Here is a 26,857-nt window from a genome sequence, read left to right as displayed (position 1 = left end):
TCAAAACACAAGATTTCTAATCAAAATACTTAGTTCCTAAAATATTTAGTGAAAATAAAAATAAAATTCATTTAAAAATTTTAAATATTAAAATAAATCAAATATATCGTTAGCCATTTTCATTTTTTTCTAAATATTATACGTTTGTCTATGATTTGTGATTTAGTACTAAATTGATTGAATTTATCAATCACTTCGAATAGAACCAGGAATAATGTTACAATAGATTAAACAACTTTAACAAAATTCACACATTAACTTTTTGCATGATAACTGAGATCAATCTTTTGTGTTTGATTCGAGGAAAGAAGATAAAACAACTTTAACAAACCAATTGAAGCAAATGAAAAATTGAAGACTAACCTCCCAATAAATGTCGAACAATCTCCAACTACTTGAAACAAATCCTTGGACCTGCGAGAACAATAGACATTAATCAGAGACATGAAAAGAATTAAAAAAAAATCTTGAATTCAAGAAGCTTAATTTCTTGAATTTTTGATATACTTGGAGGCAAAAATTATAAAAACTATGCTTAAATAAAACAAAATTCAACAAAGTTAGGAAAAAATGCTCACAAGATTCTAAAACCTAATAATTAATTATCATAATAGTTAAAACAAATTATGAGTAATGCAAATGGAATTGAAAATAGAGAAAAAATTAGAAAAAAAAAGAAGACAAAAGAAAATACAAATCAAATTTAAAAAGTAAGAAAACTAAAAGAAAAATTAATGGGAAAATATTTTTTAATTATTTTTTCCTCTTTAAAATTTGTCATCTTAAAAAAAAAACCATAAAAAAAGACAAAAAAAAGAGAAGTCAAATTAAGAAGTAATAAAACTAAAAAAAATTACTAGAAAAAGTTGTTTTCTTTAAAAATTTTCATCTTAAATTCAAAATATGGAGAAAAAACTATAATTCATGAAAATGGAAATAATAGAAAAAACGAAGAAAAAAATTAAAAAGGAAATAAAACTAAAAACATAAAATTAGTAACTAATAGAAATGGAAGTTACTAAATAGCTCATAATAAAAGTTCAACCAATCACCTTACAAATAAATAAATTTAATGCTAATAAAAAATATAAAAAAAATGAATTCCAATTTTAGACTATGGATAAGTGGCATAAATTTATGGTCGAAGACAAACTAAACAAATAAATAAATTTAATGCTAATAAAAAATATAAAAAAATGAACTCCAATTTTAGACTATGGATAAGTGGCATAAATTTATGGTCGAAGACAAACTAATAGGCAGTCAAAGGCAAAATTGAATGCGTAATACCATGCCAGTGACAAGTATAATAAATAATATTTTTACTCATAGTATATGTTTATATATATATTTTTAATGTAAAAGATATAGATAAAAAATTCTTATGTCCATCAATCATATAGTATCCATCTTTATTAATTTAATTTGATAGTAATTTTAAAAGAAAAATCAAGTGTAAAGTTAAATATATGTATACAAATTTTTATTGTATTTTTTGTTTTTTCTTAATATCTTTCTAAAATTTTATTGGATGGTTAGAGAGGACATCATGTCTCAATTTTTTAGTCTTATATGGGGCGGTGTGATGACGTCCTATTGCTATTATTTTTTCTCTATGTATATCATCCTAAATTTATCATGTATATTTGTGTAGATATTTTGGATACATGTGGCTTGAGATTATCATCGTCGGGGCCTCTACAAAACTTTAATGTGTGATTTCAATCCCTGATTTGGTATTTCAAGGGTTATGGTGAGATCTGACAATTATGTGTTGTTGTCATTCAATCGTCAGGTGATTGTACTGTCATTGATCCAGGGGATCAGTAAAGTGCTCAAAATTCAAAGTGTCCAAAAGTGCTTGAAACCTATGCCAAAGCATATATCTCGATGACTTGAATCCAACACAACTTGAATCACTCAAAACCAATATTGTATGCTCCCGATATCGTGTTTTGATCGTTTTCCTAAAAAGGTAAAAAAATTGCAGGTTGGATGTAGGACTACGGACTGGGCAATCCATATATTGACTGGGCAAGGTGACTGGATTTTTCGGGCCAATGGCAGGCTTCTAAGTGGCCTCTCAATATTGGTTCGAATCTGCTGTGTTTTGATTGGTGATTTAATTTTTTTATTTGGGCTAATGGTGGGATGCCATGTGGTCCAATCATGGGCTGCCACGTGGCACCCTGAGGGTCAACAAAATATGGCAGGGTCAACCAGAGACCCGTCCGGAATTGAATACAAGACTTTCGAATTGGCAGCATAGTGCCTTACTGCTAGGGTGCAGGGTGGAACTTAACATATGTAGTGGTGAATTTATATTTAAAGTTTTTGCATTGTGATCTTGGGGGACGGGGTCAGGGCTAAGCCCTGGCCCCTGATCACCTCATCACCCACAGGATCATAGGTAGGGGGAGCCGAGGGCTCGGGCTTAGCCCCAACCCAAGGTTTTGACACCCACAGTTGTTAACCACGAAACGAGGGCGGAGGAATAGGGACCAACCCATGGTCACCATGGAGCCATGGAACCATGACGGACCACATCGAAGAGCTCAGTAGTGATAGGTGTGAAAGAATGAGGATAGGCCCTGGTTTTATGGCAGACATGGAACTGAATGCCTAAGTTTTGGGGGCTATGCTAATGGGGGCGGGCGGTTAGCCCCAACCCCTAGTCACATGGCCCCATGTGGACAATATTTTCTGCCATAAGCCTTATTAGGCATTCAAACAAGGCAAAATAATGCACCCAATTCAATGCGAATCTTGCTAACGCCGGGTGAAATTGTCACTTGGTGGTTCTAGAAAAGGTAGATTCGTAGGATGGATAGCAGATCAGTGCAGTTTATAGATTAATGAGTAGGGAAAACTTCTAGGGAGCATAACTTCTTCAGTTTTTGGCCAAATTGAGCCCAAAAAGAGTCCAATTGGGGGTTTTTTACTGTTTTGAGGCCATTGGAGACATAACATTTACATTTTGAGCACTTTAAATCTATGTAAACACAAATTTGAGCACTTAACGAAAGACCCAACATTGGAAGTTGGACTAGGAGATGTAACCCAAGAGAGGGGTGAACTCCTTTATCATTTTTGTTGTTATGTGTTTCTGATATAGTATATTTGTCTATGTTTATGCTATTAACTAAGTTTAAAAACCATTATTTTATGTGTTTTTCAAAGTGATCCATTGCCTAAAATACATAAAAATTTACTTGCAAGTTTTCCATCACCTTCAAGTTTACATTACAGATCAACCACTCTAAAGGTATAGATCTCAGACTATATGAGGAGTGAATGAGCGCGTACTTCGATTGAAAGGTTGTAAGTCTAGACGCTATACACTATTATTAATTAATCAATTTGTGGGACAACTACATCACCGATCGTTTTCCATCACCTTCAAGTTTACATTACAGATCAACCACTCTAAAGGTATAGATCTCAGACTATATGAGGAGTGAATGAGTGTGTACTTCGATTGAAAGGTTGTAAGTCTAGACACTATACACTATTATTAATTAATCAATTTGTGGGACAACTACATCACCGATTAGACAAAAAATTAGCTATAAACTACTTCAATATTTTCTAATACGTCAAATATGAGACCAACGTATTTTGTTTGTTGTTTACAAATTAATGGAAGTGGGAAATTTTGTAGTGTTACAGAGATGATAAGGCCTATTGACTTCAATCTTATTGTAGACTATTAGCAGCAAGATAAGTGGAGTGGTCGATTCTCAGTGAAATGGCATATTGTAAAGGATGTTCCTAACGATCAACTACACCACATTATTTTGGAAAATAATGACAATAAGCCAGTGACAAACAATACAAATACTCAAGAGGTAAATTGATTGATTTCATTTCAAACTCCCACTTGAAATGCTTCTTCTCTAATGCTATGATTATATTACTTTAAGGTAATTTACGTTGTTGTATTCAAAGGTAATGTTAGATAAAGGTGTAGAAATGTTGAATATTTTCAAGGGTTATGTTTCCAAAACGTCTATTCTAGATGATTTTATATTCTCAACATGTTTTTTTAGTATATCCTCAATTTTAATAAATGTGGGTCTTCTAAGGAGTATGCATAATGGGTACTCATTGGATGTGAAGGTCGTCAAAAAACAATGCAAGAGAAAAGAGTTAGACAACAAGTACAACAACAACAACGACAAGCAAGTATTAAAAAATATTTTTTTGTAAATAATGTTTCGTTGAATTTTTATGCAGGTCTAATATTGCTATTTTGAGTTGTTGGGTTCACCTCAAGGCTCTCAATTTTGACCTGAAAGTGAATTTAACAAGTTACACCCCAAATATGATGCATTGAGAACACAAGATGAAAAACAAAAAAGACATTCGTTGAAGATAAAGATGTTAAATCTAAATTTCAATAATCAACTAATTTGATTTCACTCACCACTTCCATAATAGATAACAAAAAAAATGGACAAAATAGTCCAGATATTAAAATAGTCCAAATATTTCATCATCTTCAGAAGAAGAGGTCATATATGAAGTATCTAGAGAAGAATGGGTAGACGTGAAATTTGGATTAAACTTATTCATGGTATATTGCGAAATTTTTACATAATACTAGTGAGTGTAATGGAAATTTTAAAACCACAAAATATAAGTTTAAATAATAAGTTGATTTCAACCTTATCTCTATTACTTTCATGTTATTGGTTTATTATAATATGACAAATATTGATGTTACTTTTAGGTTATAAGTCTAGTTGATTTCAACCTCATCTCTATTACTTTCATGTTATTGGTTTATTATAATATAAGTCTAGTTGATTTCAACCTCATCTCTATTACTTTCATGTTATTGGTTTATTATAATATGACAAATATTGATGTTACTTTTAGGTTATAATTCTATTAGGGTGTGCTACATATGTTTTTATATTACTTTCATATTATTATTTTATTCACATGTGACCAGATGTGACCAATAATGTTGTCACTTTCATGTTATTGGTTTATTATAATATGAGAAATATTGAGGTTACTTTTAGGTTATAATTCTATTAGGGTGTGATACATATGTTTTTATATTACTTTCATATTATTATTTTATTCAAATGTGACTAATATTGTTGTTACTTTTACTTTCATGCCATTGGATTATTATAATATGACAAATATTGATGTTACTTTTGGGTTATAATTTATTTTATTGAAATGTGACAAATATTGTTGTTACTTTTACTTTCATGTTACTTTTATGTTATTGGTTTATTATAATATGACAAATATTGATTTTACTTTTGGGTTATAATTCTATTGGGGTGTGATACACATGTTTTTATATTATTTTATATTACTTTCATATTATTGTTTTATTTAAATGTGATAAATAATGTTGCTTTTCACAGCGAAAAAACATGATTATATTATATAAGATATATAATGAAAACAAATGGTACATCATAAGGCTTTAGTAAGTTGGAGAAATCTAAGTCAAAACAAAACTAGATGAGATGGGAAGCATAATCCCAGCAAAGAAAAAGATAAGATGTCCATCCAGAGAAACAACCTTATTGAGTTGTCACAAAGCTTGCATATAAAAACCCCTTAGCTCATGAAAAAAGGATCTTCTGAAATATAACAACGTTGTTCAAAAGATGCTTCGACCATTCATAAACCAAAAGTATTCATAAGGGAGGAGAGAAAGCAAAAGAAACAAAAAAACAATGACAAATAGTGTTGTTACTTTTAAGTTATATTAGAGTGTGATAAATATATTTTTGTATTATGAATATGGTAAATAATTTTGTTAAAACAAAATCGCTTATTATGGTAAAAAATTTCAAATAAATCAAAAATCTAAATTATGATCAATTTTGTCAACATTGAAGCTTATAGTAACACAATGCATGATACTTTGTAATAAATTACTCTTTTTTGGCACTAATTATGTAGAGGCAAATATAAGCTTTGCTTGAATTTACAAATAGATTTTATATAATTTTGATATTTGAGTTCACAACATTTTAAAGTAGTCTTGTTGAGAGGATGCTTTAGCTTGCTTTTTTCTGAAAAAAGTGTTATGAAATATTTGAAATGTTAAAATCTATATGTGTGGTCTCAGTTTCAAATTTCCATTGGCTAGAGATTTCTAGCAGGTATGTTTTTTTGCTACGATTTAGTTCACGTTGTCATAAAAAAATGTGTTGATTTAATTCGTGCATCATTAAAAATCAAATTCGCTGGGAATAAGTCTCACGATCATTATATTTTGTTATATAATTTTAATTTTAGTAAGGACATATCTAGAAAGATATATCCAAATTTAGAGTATATTGAAATAACTATAGTTGAAATGAGAGGAATTTTATGCTAATATCATTCGAGAAGTAATTAAATTCCAGATAGTGGAATATTTTGTAAATTCAATAGACTCTTGAAATATTTTGAAATTTGTAATTAATATAAAAATGATTATTTTGAAAATTCAATATTTTTTAGAAAATTTTAAAATCTATAATTAATATAAAAATGATTATGAAAATTGTAATAATGATTGGATCTGCAATCCATATAAAAATGAAAATAATTAGAAAAATTAACCCTATATTCAATCATAAAAAATAACATTACAAATTATACCATTATAAAATTCTTTTAAGAGAGGCTATAAGACTGAAATTGCTAGAAAACAATGGTTAAACATTTAATGGTTTGCATTTTAACAAACTATCCACTAAACATTAAGAATAACTTTTTTAAAATATAGACTAGGATCTAAATAAAAATGAAAACTCTGTGTTACAGGGAGTTGTGTCGATGAGTCCTTGATAGTCATTGACTTTGAACATTGGCAAGGGTGTTCATTTTGTGCCACTTGGGTGTTAACATCCAAAACATTGTGCACAAGAAATGGTGATGTGAAACTTCCAATCCGCCATAGGTATTATGTCGAACTTGTTTTTGTCTTCTCCACACTTGCCTTGGTAGAAATGTTTGGATCTCCATTTACATTCTGTTAGCCTCCTATTGCAATAGGTGTTCATATTTCATGATTGACAGTTGAAAGTGCCAAATATGTCATATTTTCATGCTGCAAGGTTCCATATTTCCAGAAAGAGGCCAAAGAAGAGGCCATGAAAGTGTGCCAATCTAAATGCCACTACTGTATTCCAATTTTGATGAAGTTATTCCATTTTTGAAGAATTTTTCAGTTAAAGGAAAGCCAAACAGCTTAATCTTGGCTTCCCTAGGTTTCAATTGCTTGTTTTAGAATATAGAGAATGAATATCTGTCCAAACTGTTTAATCTTGGCAGATCAGTAGCTAGGTAGAGAAATAAAGGAGCCCAACTGCTTAATCTGGGCCCTTGGAAGATATAAGGGTACGTTTAGATAGGAGGGCAGTCAAAGGAAAAGAAGATAATCAGGGTCTGCAAGTCCAAGTGCACCCATGCAAAAAGAAGAAAAAATGCTAGGTAAGTAGGCTGGGTAAGTAGTTTTGTGGTTGCAGAATCAAGCTATGTGATCCATTTCATGTTTTTAAGTGTTGTATCTATTCAGATCACAATTATGAGGCACTTTTTCATTTGGAGGAGCTCAAGCGAGGCATGTCTAACTCCCCCTTCTTCTCATTCCCCAAATCACTCACTAACATCCCCTTGAGGACCTTGGGATCTGGCCAACCAGTCCTGTTACCACTTCATTTTTGTAAAATACTAAGTCAAGCTTTGACTTTCTTCAGTGAAAAGAAGCCACATTTCTCGTGTAAAAATCATTTCTCCACAGTCCATTCACTTCCTATGCCTAAGTTTCAGTTCACAAACTTAGCCCCTTACACTTCACCTCACAAACTCATATTAACTTCTAAACATTATTATGTAAATCCCTATCTATTTCCCCTTCCCCTTACTAAAAGCACTAAATAGCTCCCTTATGTACATATTCCCATCCCCTGGCACTATAGCCCTATAATATCTGTTTGGGGAAATGCTGAGTTCATTTGGGGCTTAGCATTAGCCTTCCGCGTCCTAACCCTGGGATTAACTTAACATTTGGTTAAGGTTAATAACCTCTTTCCTCACCCCTCTACCCATAAACCTTAAATATTTTACCCTGCGCGCTCACATTTTCGGGTTTGGTTTAAATATTTTGATTAAACTTTACCCCCGGCGCGCAAACCATGTATAAAACCCACAAACCCAAAGTCTAAACCCCCACAGCATTGTATAAATATTCGAATATTCCAGCGGGCCCCGCGCACAAACCTGCCGCCAGCTCCGCGCTCCGTCAGCCCTCCGATCCGCCCTCCCAGATCCGACGGCTCTCGGCGATTTCGGAGCCGCCCCGTCACTCGACAGTTAGCATCCGATAGCCTGGCGGTTTTGTCGTCGTACAGAGGGACGCGTGTCCACCCTTGATTGCATCGGAGCCCCTCTGACATTTACCACCCTCGTACAGAGGGCGGTTCGATGAAACCACAAACCGCCTTCTGTCTCTCCTCCCCTAACGACAACACCAGGTCAGCGCCACGTCACCTTTGCGTCGACCCCCCACTGCTACGTGTCACTGCCACTACATCACCCTGCCGTACTACCACGTCACCCTGCCACATCACTGCCGTACTAGGACCCACCGCTAACGTCATGCTGACGTCATCACCGAAAAAGGCGCGAAAGGCGAAAATCGCAGCAAAGGATGCCCGGAATGAAAAACTGAGGCAGTTTTCGATGCGCGCATCGCTAAGAAAAAATTATTAAAATGGAAAGCTACCTGTGGCTAGGCTACCAGCAGGCCCGAAAATGCGCAGCTTTACATGATTTCTTCATGAAGGTTCAGAAGAAGGGCGATTTGACAAATTCAAGAGTATCAAAGGAAAGACGAAGCCTAGATTAAATTAAAAGAGTATCAGTGAAGCGGCAAAGAGTATCAGATCGGCAATACCAAAGCAGGTGAACATTAAAGGCCCCCAAGCAAAGTCAAAGAAAGCGGTGAAGCCATTTAAGGCTCTCAAATCACAGTTAATGCACATCAAAACCACTTGAGAGCAGGGGATCAAAGCCCAATGCACAATTAGGGCTAAATGAACAACATTGAGCCAAAAGGACACCATATTAACTCATTTTGATACCGTTGCCTCCAGCGCAGCTCAAAGATATTTTCCTGCATTAAATTCAGGACAAAAATTAGGTTAAAGAAGTTATTTCCCTCAGACCTGTTTTAGGTCTGCTGTAATAGATATTTTAGATATTTTCCCTATATAAACCACCCTAATTCATTGTTTAAAGGGTTGGTTGACTGATATTCCTTAGGCTGGACTTGCGCTGTATTTTTGAGAAGCTCTGTAATCAAAGACTGCTGAAATGCTTTGGATGAAGAAATGACTGTTGTGTTATTAATGGTTAAAGAGTGACTGTGGAATTCCTGTGCTACTACATGGCTCAATAAGTTTTTCTACCTCTGTTTACAGTTTTATTATGTTTATGCACAGTTGTGTTACCATCTAAATAGCAAGAAAAAAGAATAGCTTAGGTTTTGCTTGACTGCACCTTATGCTTAGTTCTTGTTATTTCTATATGTTTTCCTCAGAAATGGTTATGAATATGCATACTTAAATGATCATGTTTACCCTGTTTCTTTCACATATGGCTGTTTTTAGGAATTTTTTACTGCTCCTAAACAAACTTTCATCCACCTTCCCTCTATGTTAGCTACTGAAAGATTCTTAGTTGCCTTTCATTTCTGACCTTCATTCCATCTTTATTCCAGCCTGATGTTGTTCTATGTGTAGCTATCCTGCTCTATATTCCTCTTGTGACCAATAAAACACAACAGCAAGCCCTAATCCATGACTCCATGCCCAATGGTTTGAACTTCTCACAGTATGCATCCCAACTCTGCTTGAAAACATCTCCTTCCCACCAAAATCAAAACAAAACCCTTGTACACCATAACTAGCCTAAAATCAACCCAAAACAAAGTTAAATCATAAAGAGAGAGCCCTCTCTGACTGCAGGTAGGCTAGGACCTGCAGCCCAAAGATTGGTTTGTGGTTACCTCGGCCGTATCCCTTAAGGAGCTAAGGGACAACCTGAGTGTTAACATAATGGCGACTCCACTGGGGACAATCTTCAGATAATTTCACAAATCAAGTTGGAAAGCTCCACTGGGGAAGAATCTGACCTTCAAAAGTTTCTTTCTAACCCATTTTTCTTAGAAAAATCCAAAAAAAAAAAAAAAGTTAGAAGCTGGCTCCCAAAAGGAATTCACGTTATACAAGGTCAAATCCAGACCCAAATCCCCCAGTTGCTTTTGAAAATCCCAATATAATCCCAAGGAACCTCAGGAAGCTAGAGCGAAGAGAAGATTTTGCTGATTCTAGTCCTGAAACAGTCCAGCCAAGCTGTGTTCCAACCCCTGTCAAAGTTTTATTTCATTCAAACCCTGCTTCCCCTAGTTCATCATCCACCTCTCAAAGCACTCCTTCCACACCTCCATTCACTGCACATACTCCCATTACCACTATTATTACCGCTGTTCCAGTCGTTCCATTTATCCCTGCTGCTCCACTTATCCCTGTAAATATGGCTAATAGATATGCACCGTTGCAGTTGCCAGCAAATCCAGGGGCTATGCCTCAGGATTATCAAACTAAAATCACATATTTTGATGGTACTGGTTCTTGCACAACCCTGCAACATACCAAGAAGATGCAAGACTATTTTGAGAACTACAAGATAGATGATGACAATGTAAGAATGAAGATTTTTGTCCAAAGTTTAACAGGAGATGTAAGGCCCTGGTTTAGAAGCCTTGCTGCAAATTCCATAGCTAACCCAGAGGCCCTTTACCAAACATTTCTTAACAGATGGGACAAAAAGAAAGATCCCTTGCACATATTATCTGAATATGACACCATCAAAAGAGGCCCTCAAGAGGCTGTCTTAGACTACTGTGCAAGATTTAACAATGTTTATAAATGCCATACCACAAAACCTCAGGCCTCCACATGATCTTGCTTTGTATAAATTCCCTGATGGTTTTGATACTGATATGGCTTATCAGTTAAGGGAAAGAGCCCCTCAAAGCCTAGTAGACATGCAAAATGTTGTTGTTAGCGTAGAGGAAAATCTAATTGCTAAAAGAAACAGAGCTAGAACTGAGAGAAGAACCACCTTTAAGGAAGAACCCTCAGCCTTAGACCAAAAGCTGGATGCTATTATCAGTGGCATGCACAGGCTGGGAGATAGAGTGGAAAGCGTTGAAAGGAAATCTACATGGGAAGGACAACAACCCAATACCATAAGGAACCCAAATTTCAGGAAAACTCAGAACACAAACGCTGGTAGGTCTAGCCCAGACCAGGATATAAGGCCTCCTTTCCAAGAAAACTATACAGAAGCATCCACATCTAGTGAGCAGACAGAAGACACTCATATAAACTTGATGGATTTGAAGGGTGAGCAACAAATTTTTCTAACCCAACAGGACCAAGATGAGCATGACTTTAATCAATTTCAGACTCAGTCTGGTGAGTCTTTTGACTTTAAACAAGGTTATGATTCAGCTGTTTATGAGGTCCACAAACAGTATAAACTGAGAACTAGAACAATTGATGTGCCTGAGGCCATCAAACAGAAGGAATCAAAGCAGCCTAAGAAGATCAAAGAAAAGGCTGCCCTCATAGAAACTGCTGATAAAACAGTCCCAAATCCAAAAGAAGTGACCATAGAGGATATCACAGATGTTCAGCCCTCTGAAAATCAGCCTTTTGTATCTTTTCCCTCAAAGGAAAACATAAACAGCACTCCTGAAAGCCTTTCCAAATCAGAAATAGTTCAAGAAATCAATAAAGAACAAGAGCAAATCGTTGATACTCCCATGGAAAAAGGGAAGCCTGCCTATCACAACACTAAAACCCAATCAGAGAAAACATTTGATTTAGAGGCAGAAATAGGTAAACTTAAGATATCCATCCCTCTATCTGAACTTGCTAAGCATGATGTATATAGACAGCAAATCAAAAGATCGCTGCAAATCCCCGAGAACAAGGATGATGTGAATGTTCTTGATGATCAGCCTGAGCTGTTGTTCGGTCCAGAAGTTAATGGAAAATCAACATATGGATCTGTTCTACCCTTTTATGTAAGCCTGCACATACATGATAAAGTCTTGCACAATGCTATGTTCGATTCAGGAGCATCGCACAATCTTATGCCCAAAGTAGTTATGGAGAAGCTAAACGTTGATGTCACAAGACCCTACAAAGACTTATTCTCCTTTGACTCAAGTCACGTCAAGTGTTTAGGCTTAATCAAAGACCTTTGTGTGTCTTTAGTCCAATTTCCCAACAAGACAATCCTAATGGACGTGGTGGTTGCTGACATTCCACCAAGGTATGGCATGCTATTATCAAGATCTTGGGGAGCAAAACTCCAAGGATCTATCCAATTAGACCTCTCTTATGCCACTATTTCAGTCTTTGGACAACCAAAGAGACTATATAGAGAAACACTCATGAAATATATGGTAAGTAGTGAGGAAAAGCCTCAAAACTTCCCTATCTATTCAATCCATTCTGATATGGATTCATTTATTTTGTTTAATGATGATATGTCTCCTCCCACTGATGATAAGCGGTTGGCTTTAGAACTGGACACACACATCAATGAAGAATTGGTTTCCCATACTTATGATACTGTCAAAACAACCAATGCAACCAACATACTAGAAGAACCTCCCCAAACAGAAATTTCAAATCTGCCCAATCCTAAAATGGCTGAAACTCTTAATACTAACCACAAGCAAGAAATCAAATGGTATTTAGAGTTTGATGGCTCTGTCAACAAGTTAGGAGTAGGGGCAGGGGTATGGATTCACAATACACATAACAGCCATGCAGAGGGTCATGCTTACAGACTAAACTTCAAATGCACCAACAACATGGCAGAATATGAGGCTCTCATTTTAGGCCTTAAACTGCTCAAAACCCTAGGAGCTGCAAAAACTTTCCATTCTAGGTGACTCCGACCTCATCATCCAACAAATAAAAGGCAACTTTGTCACAAATGGCAATAGGCTGAGAGCCTATAGGTCTGCTGCCACAGAAATACTCAATTCCTTCACTGAAACCAAGCTTGCAAAAATTTCTAGAAGCCATAACATACATGCTCATAGTCTAGCTACTTTTGCCAGTACTTGCAAGCTTCCCTTTGAGCCCAATCACCACTTTACTGTTGAGATAAAGCACAGGCCTGCTATCCCTAACAATATCAAAGATTGGCAAGTGTTTGAGGATGATGCTCAAATCAACAATTTTCTTACTTTACGGCATGAATTTTTAGGCCTAAACATTGACATGGATGCCATGGATGATTCCTTACAGCAAACAAACGAAAATCAGCAGGCTGTAATAGCCAAACAAATGCTAAACTCAACTGTTTTTGACAAAGCAAACATGGAAGAGCTGAAACAGATGCAATTTGAGGAAATAACCAAAGCAGAGGCCGAGATCATTGATTTAAAGGACAACTTTCTGCCTGCTAGCCTCACTCCATTAGAAGACATGTTTGATGCTAATGATGTCCCCAAAAAGCCTAAGATGCAGCCCTTAAACGCTGCCATAGAAGAATACAACATTGGAACAGCAGAGAAGCCCAAAATGATTAAATTGTCCAAAAATCTGCCACCTGATCAAAAACCAAAGTATGTGGACCTGTTCAAAGAGTTCCAAGATGTATTTGCATGGAGTTATGAGGACTTGAAGTCCTATGACACCTCAGTTATTCAACATACCATCCCTATAAAACCAAATCAAAAGCCCTTCAAATAGAAACTAAGGAGAATCAATCCTGTGCTTCTCCCTCTGATTGAAAAGGAAGTGAAAAGAATGTTTGAAGCAGGTATCATAACACCCATTAGATTCTCAGAATGGGTATCAAATCTTGTTCCCACAAGAGAGAAAACAGGTGAGATTAGGCTTTGTGTAGATTTGAGACACTTAAACCAAGTCTCCCTTAAAGACCACTACCCATTGCCAAAGATGGACCACATCCTACAAAGAGTAGTGGGGTCATCTAGAATCTCTTTGCTAGATGGCTTTTCAGGTTTTAATCAAATACTTGTTCACCCGGATGACCAAGACAAGACAGCCTTTACAACACCATGGGGAACATTTAAATATGTCAAAATGCCTTTCGGACTTAAGAATGTAGGTGCTACCTTTCAAAGGGCAATGGACATTGCCTTCGCCAAGGAAATCCATGATTTCCTGGTTGTCTATCTTGATGACCTTACTCCTTTCTCCAAATCTGATCAAGAGCACCTAAAACATTTGAGACAAGTGTTCCTAACATGTAGGAAATATGGCATTTCCTTGAACCCCAAGAAGTCTTTATTTGGCCTTGAAGAAGGAAAATTACTAGGCCATATCATTTCAAAAGATGGCATTAGGATTGATCCGGAAAGAATTCAAGCCATCCTTCAAATCCCATATCCAAGAAATATAAAAGAGTTGCAAGCATTCCTTGGAAAGATCAACTTCCTAAGGAGATTTATCCCAAACCTGGCTGAACTAATAAGAATGCTAAGCAACATGTTAAAAAAGGATGCCAAGGTAAAATGGTCTCTTGAAACCAAGCAAGCCTTTGAGAGTATCAAAGCTGCCTTAACCCAAGCCCCTGTCCTCACAAGCCCTCAATTTGATAAGGATTTCATCATTTTTTCATTTGCCTCCGAACACACCATTGCTGCTGTCCTTTTGCAAAAGGATGATCAAGGAAATGAAAAGCCAATTGCATTTTTCAGTCGAGCCTTAAAAGATGCCCCTTTGAAGTACCAAATCATGGAGAAGCAGGCCTATGCCCTTGTTAAAGCAATCAAAGACTTCAGAGTTTACATTTTATATTCACATGTGATTGCTTATGTGCCAAATGCTGTTGTAAAAGACATATTAACCCAAGAGGGGTTAGAAGGCAAAAGAGGCAAGTGGATTGCTAGCATCCTTGAGTATGACATAGAAATAAAACCAACCAAGCTCATAAAGGCACAAGGTTTAGCCAAACTGATGTCCGAAACAAACTTTCAAGCCTTAGACATTAACTAGCTAGACAATGAACAGGAGCTGGCGACTCCACAGATCAGTGAAACCTTTTTGCAATCCCCATGGTATGCTGATATATGCTTTGTATTGTTAAACTTGTTTGCTCCCCGAGGATTGTCCAGGACCAAAAAAAGATTTTTAAAAATAAAAGCTTCAAAGTTTTGTGTCGTAGATGGTGCATTATTTTGGAAAAATCATGAAGGCATATTGCTTAATTGTTTAACCATGAATGAAACTAACAATGTCATGAAAGAATTCCATGCAGGGGACTGTGGAGGACATCTATATTGGAAGTCCACTGCTGGTAAAATTTTAAGGGCTGGTTTCTATTGGCCCTCTCTGTTTGCAGATGTAAAGAAGTTTGCTATCTCATGTCACAAATGCCAAATCTTTGAGGGCAAAAGAAAGCTGTTACCTTTGCCTCTTAAGCCCATCTCAACCGAGAAGCCTTTTCAACAATGGGGTCTTGACTTCATTGGAGAAATCCATCCCTCTTCCTCAGGCCAGCACAAATGGATTCTAACAGCCACAGACTATTTCACCAAGTGGATTGAGGCCATCCCATGTAGGCAAGCTAATGACACCACCATTATCCAATTCCTCGAATGCAACATCCTTTCTAGATTTGGCTGCCCTGAGAAGATCATCACAGACAACGCTGCTGCCTTCAAATCCAAAAAGATGATCAATTTTTGCCATAAATTTCATATCACCTTAGGCCACTCCACAGCCTATTACCCTCAAGGTAATGGCTTGGCCGAATCATCCAACAAAAGCCTGATTAACATCATTAAGAAAGTGCTGGAGGAAAACAAGAAGAACTGGCACAAAAAGCTGATAAATGCCCTATGGGCAGACAGACTCTCAAACAAGAGATCCATTGGGATGAGCCCTTATGAGCTAGTATATGGTATGGAGGCCAGATTTCCCTCATCCTTGGGCATCCCTGTTATCAAGCTGTTACAGGAAATTCAAGCTGAGCCAAATGATATACAAAGGAGGATAAATCAAACAATTCATTTGCAGCAAACAAGAGAGCAGGTCTATGACAGAGCTCAAATTTTGCAAGAGAAGCTCAAAAGGATGTTTGATAAAAGAACAAAGGCTGAAGATTTCTGTGTTGGCAACAAAGTTCTAAGGTGGGACTCACGAAGGGAAGACAAGGGAAAGCATGCAAAATTCGATTTCCTTTGGAAAGGGCCATTTGTTATCTCTGTTGTTCAGGGCAATAACACATATTTCCTCAAATCTACAGATGGCAGCACAGCTGAAGAAGGCCCTGTTAATGGCCGAATGTTAAAGCATTATCATGATCCCTTTTGTTGAATATAACGTAGCTCTGTGTATATCCCTTTGTAGATTGATATTTGTATATTATCAGCACTTTTATTTTTTGTACAACAAGCAGAATATTAGAACAGCGCAGCGAAGTTCTTTAAAGGCAGGTTCTCAGGCATAGGTGCATGTAATGATAGAGCACGCAGAAGAAAGCAGGCGGTGCTGCTATTGTATAAAAATACAGTTTATGAGAACGCTATGTTCAGGTTTCAAAGTTTCAATCATTTGACAGCCAGCACAAGGGAAGTTTCAGTCTACAGCAACAATAGAAGATCAAGGCAGTCTGACCTGCTGTTCTTGGCTTTTCACAAGGAAAAGACATCCCCAAGTGGAGCCACTGTTAGCCTCCTATTGCAATAGGTGTTCATATTTCATGATTAACAGTTGAAAGTGCCAAATATGTCATCTTTTCATGCTGCAAGGTTCCATATTTCCAGAAAGAGGCCAAAGAAGAGGCCATGAAAGTGTGCCAATCTAAATGCCACTAATGTATTCCAATTTTGATGAAGTTATTCCATTTTTGAAGAATTTTTCAGTTAAAGGAAAGCTAAACAGCTTAATCTTGGCTTCCCTAGGTTTCAATTGCTTGTTTTAGAATATAGAGAATGAATATCTGTCCAAACTGTTTAATCTTGGCAGATCAGTAGCTAGGTAGAGAAATAAAGGAGCCCAACTGCTTAATCTGGGCCCTTGGAAGATATAAGGGTATGTTTAGATAGGAGGGTAGTCAAAGGAAAAGAAGATAATCAGGGTCTGCAAGTCCAAGTGCACCCATGCAAAAAGAAGAAAAAATGCTAGGTAAGTAGGCTGGGTAAGTAGTTTTGTGGTTGCAGAATCAAGCTATGTGATCCATTTCATGTTTTTAAGTGTTGTATCTATTCAGATCACAATTATGAGGCACTTTTTCATTTGGAGGAGCTCAAGCAAGGCATTTCTAACTCCCCCTTCTTCTCATTCCCCAAATCACTCACTAACATCCCCTTGAGGACCTTGGGATCTGCCCAACCAGTCCTGTTACCACTTCATTTTTGTAAAATACTAAGTCAAGCTTTGACTTTCTTCAGTGAAAAGAAGCCACATTTCTTGTGTAAAAATCATTTCTCCACAGTCCATTCACTTCCTATGCCTAAGTTTCAGTTCACAAACTTAGCCCCTTACACTTCACCTCACAAACTCATATTAACTTCTAAACATTATTATGTAAATCCCTATCTATTTCCCCTTCCCCTTACTAAAAGCACTAAATATCTCCCTTATGTACATATTCTCATCCCCTGGCACTATAGCCCTATAATATCTGTTTGGGGAAATGCTGAGTTCATTTGGGGCTTAGCATTAGCCTTCCGCGTCCTAACCCTGGGATTAACTTAACATTTGGTTAAGGTTAATAACCTCTTTCCTCACCCCTCTACCCATAAACCTTGAATATTTTACACTGCTCGCTCACATTTTCGGGTTTGGTTTAAATATTTTGATTAAACTTTACCCCCGGCGCGCAAACCATGTATAAAACCCACAAACCCAAAGTCTAAACCCCCGCAACATTGTATAAATATTCGAATATTCCAGCGGGCCCCGCGCACAAACCTGCCGCCAGCACCGTGCTCCGTCAGCCCTCCGATCCGCCCTCCCAGATCTGATGGCTCTCGGCGATTTCGGAGCCGCCCCGTCACTCGACAGTTAGCATCCGATAGCCTGGCGGTTTTGCCGTCGTACAGAGGGACGCGTGTCCGCCCTTGATTGCATCGGAGCCCCTCTGACATTTACCACCCTCGTACAGAGGGCGGTCCGATGAAACCACAAACCACCTTCTGTCTCTCCTCCCCTGACGACAGCACCAGGTCAGCGCCACGTCACCTCTGCGTCGACCCCCCACTGCTACGTGTCACTGCCACTACATCACCCTTCCGTACTGCCACGTCACTGCCATACCAGGACCCACCGCTGACGTCATGCTGACATCATGCTAACGTCATCACCGAAAAAAGGCGCGAAAGGCGAAAATCGCAACAAAGGATGCCCGGAATGAAAAACTGAGGCAGTTTTCGATGCGCGCATCGCTAAGAAAAAATTATCAAAATGGAAAGCTACCTGTGGCTAGGCTACTAGCAGGCCGGAAAATGCGTAGTTTTACAAGATTTCTTCATGAAGGTTCAGAAGAAGGGCAATTTGACAAATTCAAGAGTATCAGAGGAAAGACGAAGCCCAGATTAAATTAAAAGAGTATAAGTGAAGCGGCAAAGAGTATCAGATCGGCAATACCAAAGCAGGTGAACATTAAAGGCCCCCAAGCAAAGTCAAAGAAAGCGGTGAAGCCATTTAAGGCTCTCAAATCACAGTTAATGCACATCAAAACCACTTGAGAGCAGGGGATCAAAGCCCAATGCACAGTTATGGCTAAATGAACAGCACAGAGCCAAAAGGACACCATATTAACTCATTTTGATACTGCTGCCTCCAGCACGGCTCAAAGATATTTTCCTGCATTATATTCAGGACAAAAATTAGGTTAAAGAAGTTATTTCCCTCAGACCTGTTTTAGGTTTGCTCTAATAGATATTTTAGATATTTTCCCTATATAAACCACCCTAATTCATTGTTTAAAGGGATGGTTGGTTGATATTCCTCAGGCTGGACTTGTGATGTATTTTTGAGAAGCTCTGTAATCAAAGACTGCTGGAATGCTTTGGATGAAGAAATGACTGTTGTGTTATTAATGATTAAAGAGTGACTGTGGAATTCTTGTGCTACTACATGGCTCAATAAGTTTTTTCTACCTCTGTTTACAGTTTTATTATGTTTATGCACAATTGTGTTACCATCTAAATAGCAAGAAAAAAGAATAGCTTAGGTTTTGCTTGACTGCACCTTATGCTCAGTTCTTGTTATTTCTATATGTTTTCCTCAGAAATGGTTATGAATATGCATACTTAAATGATCATGTTTACCCTGTTTCTTTCACATATGGCTATTTTTAGGAATTCTTTACTGCTCCTAAACAAACTTTCATCCACCTTCCCTCTATGTTAGCTACTGAAAGATTCTTAGTTGCCTTTCATTTCTGACCTTCATTCCATCTTTATTCCAGCCTGATATTGTTATATGTGTAGCTATCCTGCTCTATATTCCTCTTGTGACCAATAAAATGCAACAACAAGCCCTAATCCATGACTCCATGCCCAATGGTTTGAACTTCTCACAATATGCATCCCAACTCTGCTTAAAAACATCTCCTTCCCACCAAAATCAAAACAAAACCCTTGTACACCATAACTAGCCTAAAATCAACCCAAAACAAAGTTAAATCATAAAGAGAGAGCCCTCTCTGACTGCAGGTAGGCTAGGACCTGCAGCCCAAAGATTGGTTTGTGGTTACCTCGGCCGTATCCCTTAAGGAGCTAAGGGACAACCTGAGTGTTAACACATTCAAATTATAATAAGATTGGTTGTTGGCATGCTAGTGGCCTCTATAGTACATGTCACTCTTTGTAAAGATAATAGTTTGACACAATTATGTAATCAAATTTGTTACGATGTCTTTCGGGAGTGTCTGCATTATAATTCCTCCACTCACACAATTTTAGGAATTGGTGTTTTCTTGTCAAAAAATGGCAAGAATAAAATCTTGATATCTTATAAAAATGTGAGGTTTCCAGGCTTATGTATTGACATACTCGTCTAATTATTGGAGAAGAGAAGCATTATGGTTTTGTTTTTTGTTTTTTGTTTTTTCCAAGAGAAAACAAAATGCTTTCTTTTCAAAGGAAAAAAAAGGCTTTCTTTTTAGAGGAAAAAATGCTTTCTTTTCATTGATAATTAAAAATAGAGTACATTTCTTGACATATATCTCATAGATTCGTCAGGTCTCAATAGTAATTTAAACATGTTTGCTCTAGTTTCCGTGTTACTTCTACATTTCACTCCATACACATGTTGTTATAACTCTATTCTAAGAGCACTTTAATGTGTTGCGCATATCAAAAATGACCTTGGTTGTTCTAATTTGGGATTTATTTTTTGGATCCAATGATGATGCACAAAATTTGTTTCGTTAATTTGCTCAGGATCGACTTTAAAACCATTAATGATCAACTACAGTTGTTGTATGAATTTGTGTGATGAATCAATACTGTAGAGTACAAAACGAAGTCCCTTGGCTGCTGACCAATAGAGGTTTGACATCATATACAATTTGCATATTATGACAAAAGAGTGCATAAGTTTGCAGCCAGATCTCTCTACATGTATAAAAGAACCACCATCAGACGAAAAGAGGGGGTTCTCACCCTGTCAAAGTTTAAAAGGAGGGGAACCCATGTCTTGAGTTATATATCAAAACAACCAGTACACAAGATCAAAAATCCAGATCAAATGTGGGAGTACCTCGTCATTTACAAAATCACTACAGGTGAGGTCCCTCATAGTTGTTTTTGGTTTCCAAAAAAACATTGGAGGTTTTACCGCTAGGGCCCGCACGAACCTTCACTTCATCTTTAAAACGTCGTCTTGTATATATTTCACTAACAAGGCAAAAATCCTAATATATTGTAAATATTTACACCGAAGGTGTTCCTTTGCGAGCTTGGCAAGGCAGATTCGGCCAATCACATCTTTTGATTTTTTTCCTCCTCAATACAATCAGTTTTTACCACGTGGCTCATGTCATCGAGGCCCTCTAGTTCGAGTCTATGTTGGCACTGATGCTTTTCCCACCTACATTCAACCTATACATGGTATGCAGAACATCGGTTTGCCACCCTTGACACATCATAGTAGCTTTATCGGTTTTGGATTTTTCTCAAAATTATTTTCAATGTAAAAGGTAGGTTCACGCATAATATTGTGACAATTTTGTTTGAGGAGTCCAAAAATATCAGTATTGCTATCTTGACAACCCTATTTTAGGAGTCCAAAATTATCAATATTGTTGTGCTACAAATACCCTTAAAATATTTCATTCCGGGATCTAGACTTGGATGGCGTTAAATTCTAACCTTTCATCTAAAAATAAGCATCTATGCTTGTGATATGTATTGTGAAAATTATGAGGGGGGATTTGAATTGAAGAAGATCCAATCCAAAATGTAGAGTGACAAACGCCCTTTCTGTGGTTTGGAAGTGTTGGGCATTTATGCCTCCTTGTTGGGGATGCAGATTAGCTATGCAGTGAATGATGTTCTTGTACGGTTCAGGAGTTATCAAATGGGTTGAGCCCTCTGGAATTCATTGTTTATTCCAATGTAGTGGGGGCAGTGGTGCTTACACCATTTGCCCTCTTTCTTCAAAAGTATGCATGTGGGAATTTTTTTTCATTTCATTGGATTTCCTTTGTAACTTTGCAATGTTGAGTATTGTTTTAATTTCTTAACATTTCAAATCCATTGTTTCATCTAAGGAATGCCGGAGTTTAAAATCCATGGTTTCATCTGAGGAATGCAAGAGGAAGCCGCCAATAACAATGAGTTTACCTTTATTTGGACAGTTCTTTCTGCTGTCTCTTGGGAGTTAAGTTGAGTATTTTAAGTCCACATTCTGCATCCCAATTACTATTATTGCTCTATAAATAGAATAGGTATGAATTCTCTTAAATATTTTGTTACGATGTCTTTGCATTTCAAGCAATCTTGCTCATGGGATTGAAGGATATGTCTCCTGCCTTCGCTTCGGCAATGACCAATTTGGTTCCCGCCATTATTTTCGTCATGGCATGGACTTTAGGGTTGGTATTCGCATTTCTAACTCATTTGTTCCCCTATTACTCACTATAAATTTTCCCATAAGTTTACAGATTTCAGAAATTAAACATTCTCTACCTTCCCATGGGCTTACAGGTTTCAGAAATTAAACAATATTTCTTCCCATGGACTTATAGATTTCAAAATCAAACACTATACTATGTGCATGATATTTTCCAAAGATTAGACAGTTCTTGCAAATGAGGAAACAAAAGTAAACAAGAAGTGATACTCTGACATTCACTAAAGAGGAAAAAATTATAATAATAATAAACCCTTTTAATGTGCAAGTTGAGACAATGAAGAAGTATCCGGCCCCATTATCCCAATCATCGATTACTTCCATTCTAGGCTCCATTCAAACTGTTGTCCTAATAACGGTTCTGGACAGAGGAATGAAGCCAACATCATGGGTACTAGATAGGAGCGGGATCTTCACTATTGTCTTTGCAGTAAGTCTAGATTTTGATCCTCTTTCCCACCTTTTAACATCCCCCAATAACGTAATTTGAGAATGAGAATGCAAGACCTTGTTGCTGATTTATTAAGGATTTAATTTCACAGGGAATCAGCTGCAATGGACTCGGACTTGCATTGCAATTGTGGTGTATGCAGAAACGAGGGCCTGTATTCGTTACAATATTCAGCCCAGTGTCTACTGTGTTCTCGGCAATCTTATCATCTTTGTTTCTGGGAGACACACTGCATCTGGGAAGGTAGGTGGTTAGATTTTTAGATTTTCAATGGATATGCAATCTTATTGATTATATACATATCTGGGTTGCAGAGGCTTCTGCAATGCTGAAATTTTTATTTCAATATTTTTTTCTGAGTCTTACATATATCTTAGTGACCAGGAAAGTACTGTGTTTACAAATTAAGAAAATAATTTCACTAAGTGTTTGGTTGGCATATTGTAACAGTATGATGGGTGTACTACTTATATTCGGTGGTCTCTACCTTGTTCTATGGGGCAAATCCCAAGGCAATGTTTCCCACATCAAACTATCTTCATAGAAAGAGGAGGATTTGTACATCCCAGGAGAAGAACAACATCACCATCCTTCTTCTTCCCAAGTATTGGATGTGATGATATGATAAATACAAAACCAATGTCTGCTCCAAGAGTATTGAAAATTCCCAAATTCTCTCTGAAAATTACAATGTTCCAAAAACATGGAAATAAGAAATTTGATAAGAATAGTGGATTGCCACAGATATACTCATTTCCCTTATCTTCTTCTCCACAAATTCAAGCTACCTTGTCTTCTGTGTTAAAATATTTGGAATCATATGGAATAACAACCATACGCTTTAGTGGGTGTTGACGTGAATGGACACTGTAACTAGACAGCTTCAGAGTTGCCATTCAATTATCGATAAATATAAATTGCTTTTTGGTGAGTGCTTGGTTTGACGAGGAATGCAAAAAGGCTAGGAGAATGTGGAAAGAGTCAAACACTGATAACATAAAGCTCAAATCTTACAAGCATATATTAAGAAAGAAAAGGTCAATTTCATGGTTTCAAGGAGGGAAGAACAAATCTTCTTTGGGAAAAAGGATCCCAAATTATTTTGGAAGGAGCTCCAACCGAGAAAGATGCAAACTGGAAATAGTATTACAACTTCTAAATGGTTTGACTATGCAAGACAAATCTATGAGCAGGATCCCAAGATTGACCCTCCCCCCTTGGTCAACATTGATACTGAACTCTTCATGGTGCAAGAGGTAGATATGGGTATCAAAGTTGGGTGTTGGAAAAGCAAAAGACTTAACTGAACTCCAAGCAGAGTATCTAAAGTGGGGCTCAAAGATTCTTGCACCTCGCATTACAAAAATTTTCAACAACATCATACAAAAGGGGTTCCCCACAGATTGGACAACTAGTCTGGCAATACCTCTTTTCAAGAACGGTGACGTCAATAATCCATCCAATTATAAGACCATAATGATAAACCCTTTATTTGCAAATCTATTGGAAGCATGCTAGAAAATAAAATCAGCAAGTGGGCAGAAGAAAGAGATAAGCGTGCTAAAGGGAAAGCAAATTTTAGACCTAAACATTCCATAATTGATCATTGTATAAATTTAAGGCACATCATTGAAAAAGTTTGGGAGAAAAAGGAAGAAGTCTTATGTTGCTTTGTTGATTTAAGAAAAGCGTTTGACACGGTTCCTAGGGATAAGATTTGGCACAAAATGGAGGAACTTGGGGTTCCTAAACATTTGAGAGTAGCTGTGCATGAGCTGTATGAAGAGGTGAAAGTCAAAATTGGAACTTCAGCATGCATTTCTGAAAGTTTGAGAAGCGATATCGGGGTCAAGCAAGGTTGCCCATTGTCTCCTACCCTTTTTGGTTTATATATCGACAAGCTTGAGGAGTGGTTAAATTCACAAGGAGGTGATGGTATATATTTGGGCAAGTTTGTTACAAGGCTTCTTTGGTATGCAGATGACCTTATTCTAATTACTTAATCTGCTCTTGGTTTGCAAGAGCACTTACTATCCCTTGAGAATTTTTGTAGAAGGGTGGGGATGCAAGTCAATATTAGCAAAACGAAAGTAGTGGTTTTGTCTAAAAAAATAAAACCTAACTAGCATAAGTTCTACTTTGAAGGCAACATTCTAGAAGAAGTTGCAGAATACAAATACCTCGGAATTGAGTTCAACAAAAATCTAGGTTGGGATGGTTGTAGAAAGAAAAGTACTTTGGGGGGTTGGAAAGCATTTAATGCTTTTCAAAATAGGTGTAGAGAGGAAAAGTTATGGGACTAAAAAATGACTCAAATTCTTTTTGGGCTTCTAGTGATTTTAATGATTCTCTATGGTTGTGAAATGTGGGCCAACAATACATCTGACATGCAGTGGAAACAATTTGAGAAAATTCAGAAGCGTTTGATTACAAACAAATTCAAAATCAAAAGTGTAGTTCCTTATGCTATCTTGTTAAGTGAAATAGGGGTTGCTCCTATTGAAGCAATTGCTATGATGAGAGTCATAAGGTATTTAAAAACAAATTGAGCAAATGGAAGAGGGAAGATGGCCTAAGGTTGTCTTTATTGACATATTGTACAAAAGAAAAAAGACTTTGATGTAGCAAAATAACAAATGGTTTAGTAAATCGAGTATTTGCTTGAACACATGACCCATAAACAGTAAAGAGATACAAGCTTTTGTTATGGATAAGTTCCACAAGTTTACTTGGGATAAGGAGCTAGGGAGAAAGAAAAAGTACTATATTGAAGTGTTTAATCCCACTCATAGTCATCAACAACAAGCATACATAGGGGCCAATATTTCTTGGAGAGCCAAAATTCGTATTGCTTAGTAAATGACTAATTCTCATCAACTATGTTACGAAACAAGGTACTGGAAAGACCAAAATAAGTGTGGGAGGAAAGAGTATGTATTTTTTGTTCTTCCGGAAAAGTGGAAACAGAAAAACATTTCATTTTAGAATGCGAGGCCTTCAAAGGCAACATGGAAAGTTATGCAGATTGTAATATCCCCATTTGATGTTTATTTTACACAACAAATATTAATTAATATTCGGTTATCCTTTTTCTACATGACAATTGTATTATAATTCAATTAGGGCACGATTCTTGATAATCGCCCTTTCGTTCTTTTTCTTGGTGTTCCACTTAAAGAAATTGTTGCAGAGTGAAATGGGAGGTGAATAGTCGATTCACTGCCCATTATGACAGTTGAGCATGGTTTGCACCTAGGGCATAATAAATTCAGCGAGACTGAGGGATCGCTTCATTGAAGAAGACCTGGGATTTTTTTGTGTCTCTCATCCATTGTTTTAATAGGTATGTGGTATTTTAATGATATTTCATTGTAATATTTTATAACAATGAATAAGGGATGGACTCCCTTATAAGCTATTGAGTGAGGGGTGAACACCCTCACGAGCGTTTAATAATAAAATTAAATGTTTGTTGGTTTTCACCCTACGACAATAATGATAGGAAGGATGGTGATTTGTGCAAAAGACAAATTATATTTAACATTGTAGTAGATAAGAACTAATGGTCCATGCTGATGAGTGCGAGCTGCAGGATGGTCCACTAATGGAACAATCATACCACAAGGATGTAGAGAGTGGTGATATGTAGGTAAATGATTTATTGACAACTATAATAACTTTTAGCTATGTATGTGGTATTTTAATGATATTTCATTGTAATATTTTATAACAATGGATAAGGGATGGACTCCCTTATAAGCCATTGAGTGAGGGGTGAACACCCTCATGAGCGTTTAATAATAAAATTAAACATTTGTTGGTTTTCACCCTACGGGGTTTCCAGGGTATATCGGTGTTCAATGATGTGATTGCTTATTATGTCAGTTTGATGATGTGATTCCTTGCATAATGTGATGTTGATAATGTCAAGTATGTGATTAATTAATGTGGTTGAAGGAATCATGAAATGGATGCAAGGTTACATCATACAATTTATGTTAATATACTACAAGAGTGGTTGTTCATGGCTATGAAATTTACTATTCCTCTACTGAAGTTACTTTTTTTTTTTAACAGAAACGGTTAGAATGATATATTAATTCTTGGCTGGAATGCCTCAATTCAGATTACAAAGAGGTAGGAAGGGCTCAGATTTCGCCTCGACCAGGAACCATATGACTTTCCCACTAATGAGCCTGCGAATTTTGCATACTATATTACTTGCAAATTT

General features: G+C 36.8%; 1 protein-coding gene across 1 annotated transcript in view; it reads left to right on the top strand.

Annotated features, from left to right (window-relative positions):
- LOC149167068 (auxin-induced protein 5NG4-like) overlaps positions 1-23,170 on the top strand; it is a 46,417-nt gene extending 23,247 nt beyond the window's left edge. The window contains exons 2-4 of the mRNA XM_089430351.1: positions 22,403-22,605; positions 22,718-22,869; positions 23,077-23,170. Of these exons, the coding sequence (XP_089286477.1) occupies positions 22,403-22,605; positions 22,718-22,869; positions 23,077-23,170 (449 nt within the window). The remainder of the gene's footprint in view (positions 1-22,402; positions 22,606-22,717; positions 22,870-23,076) is intronic.
- The last annotated feature ends 3,687 nt before the right edge of the window (positions 23,171-26,857 follow it).

Source organism: Pinus tabuliformis, chromosome 5_1 (assembly GCF_031772625.1).
Source record: "Pinus tabuliformis cultivar Carrire ecotype Pingquan chromosome 5_1, CPIR1, whole genome shotgun sequence".
In the NCBI taxonomy this organism is placed as follows: Eukaryota; Viridiplantae; Streptophyta; class Pinopsida; order Pinales; family Pinaceae; genus Pinus; species Pinus tabuliformis.
The sequence above is the reverse complement of the archived record's forward strand: the minus strand, read 5'-3'. Positions and strand labels throughout refer to the sequence as shown.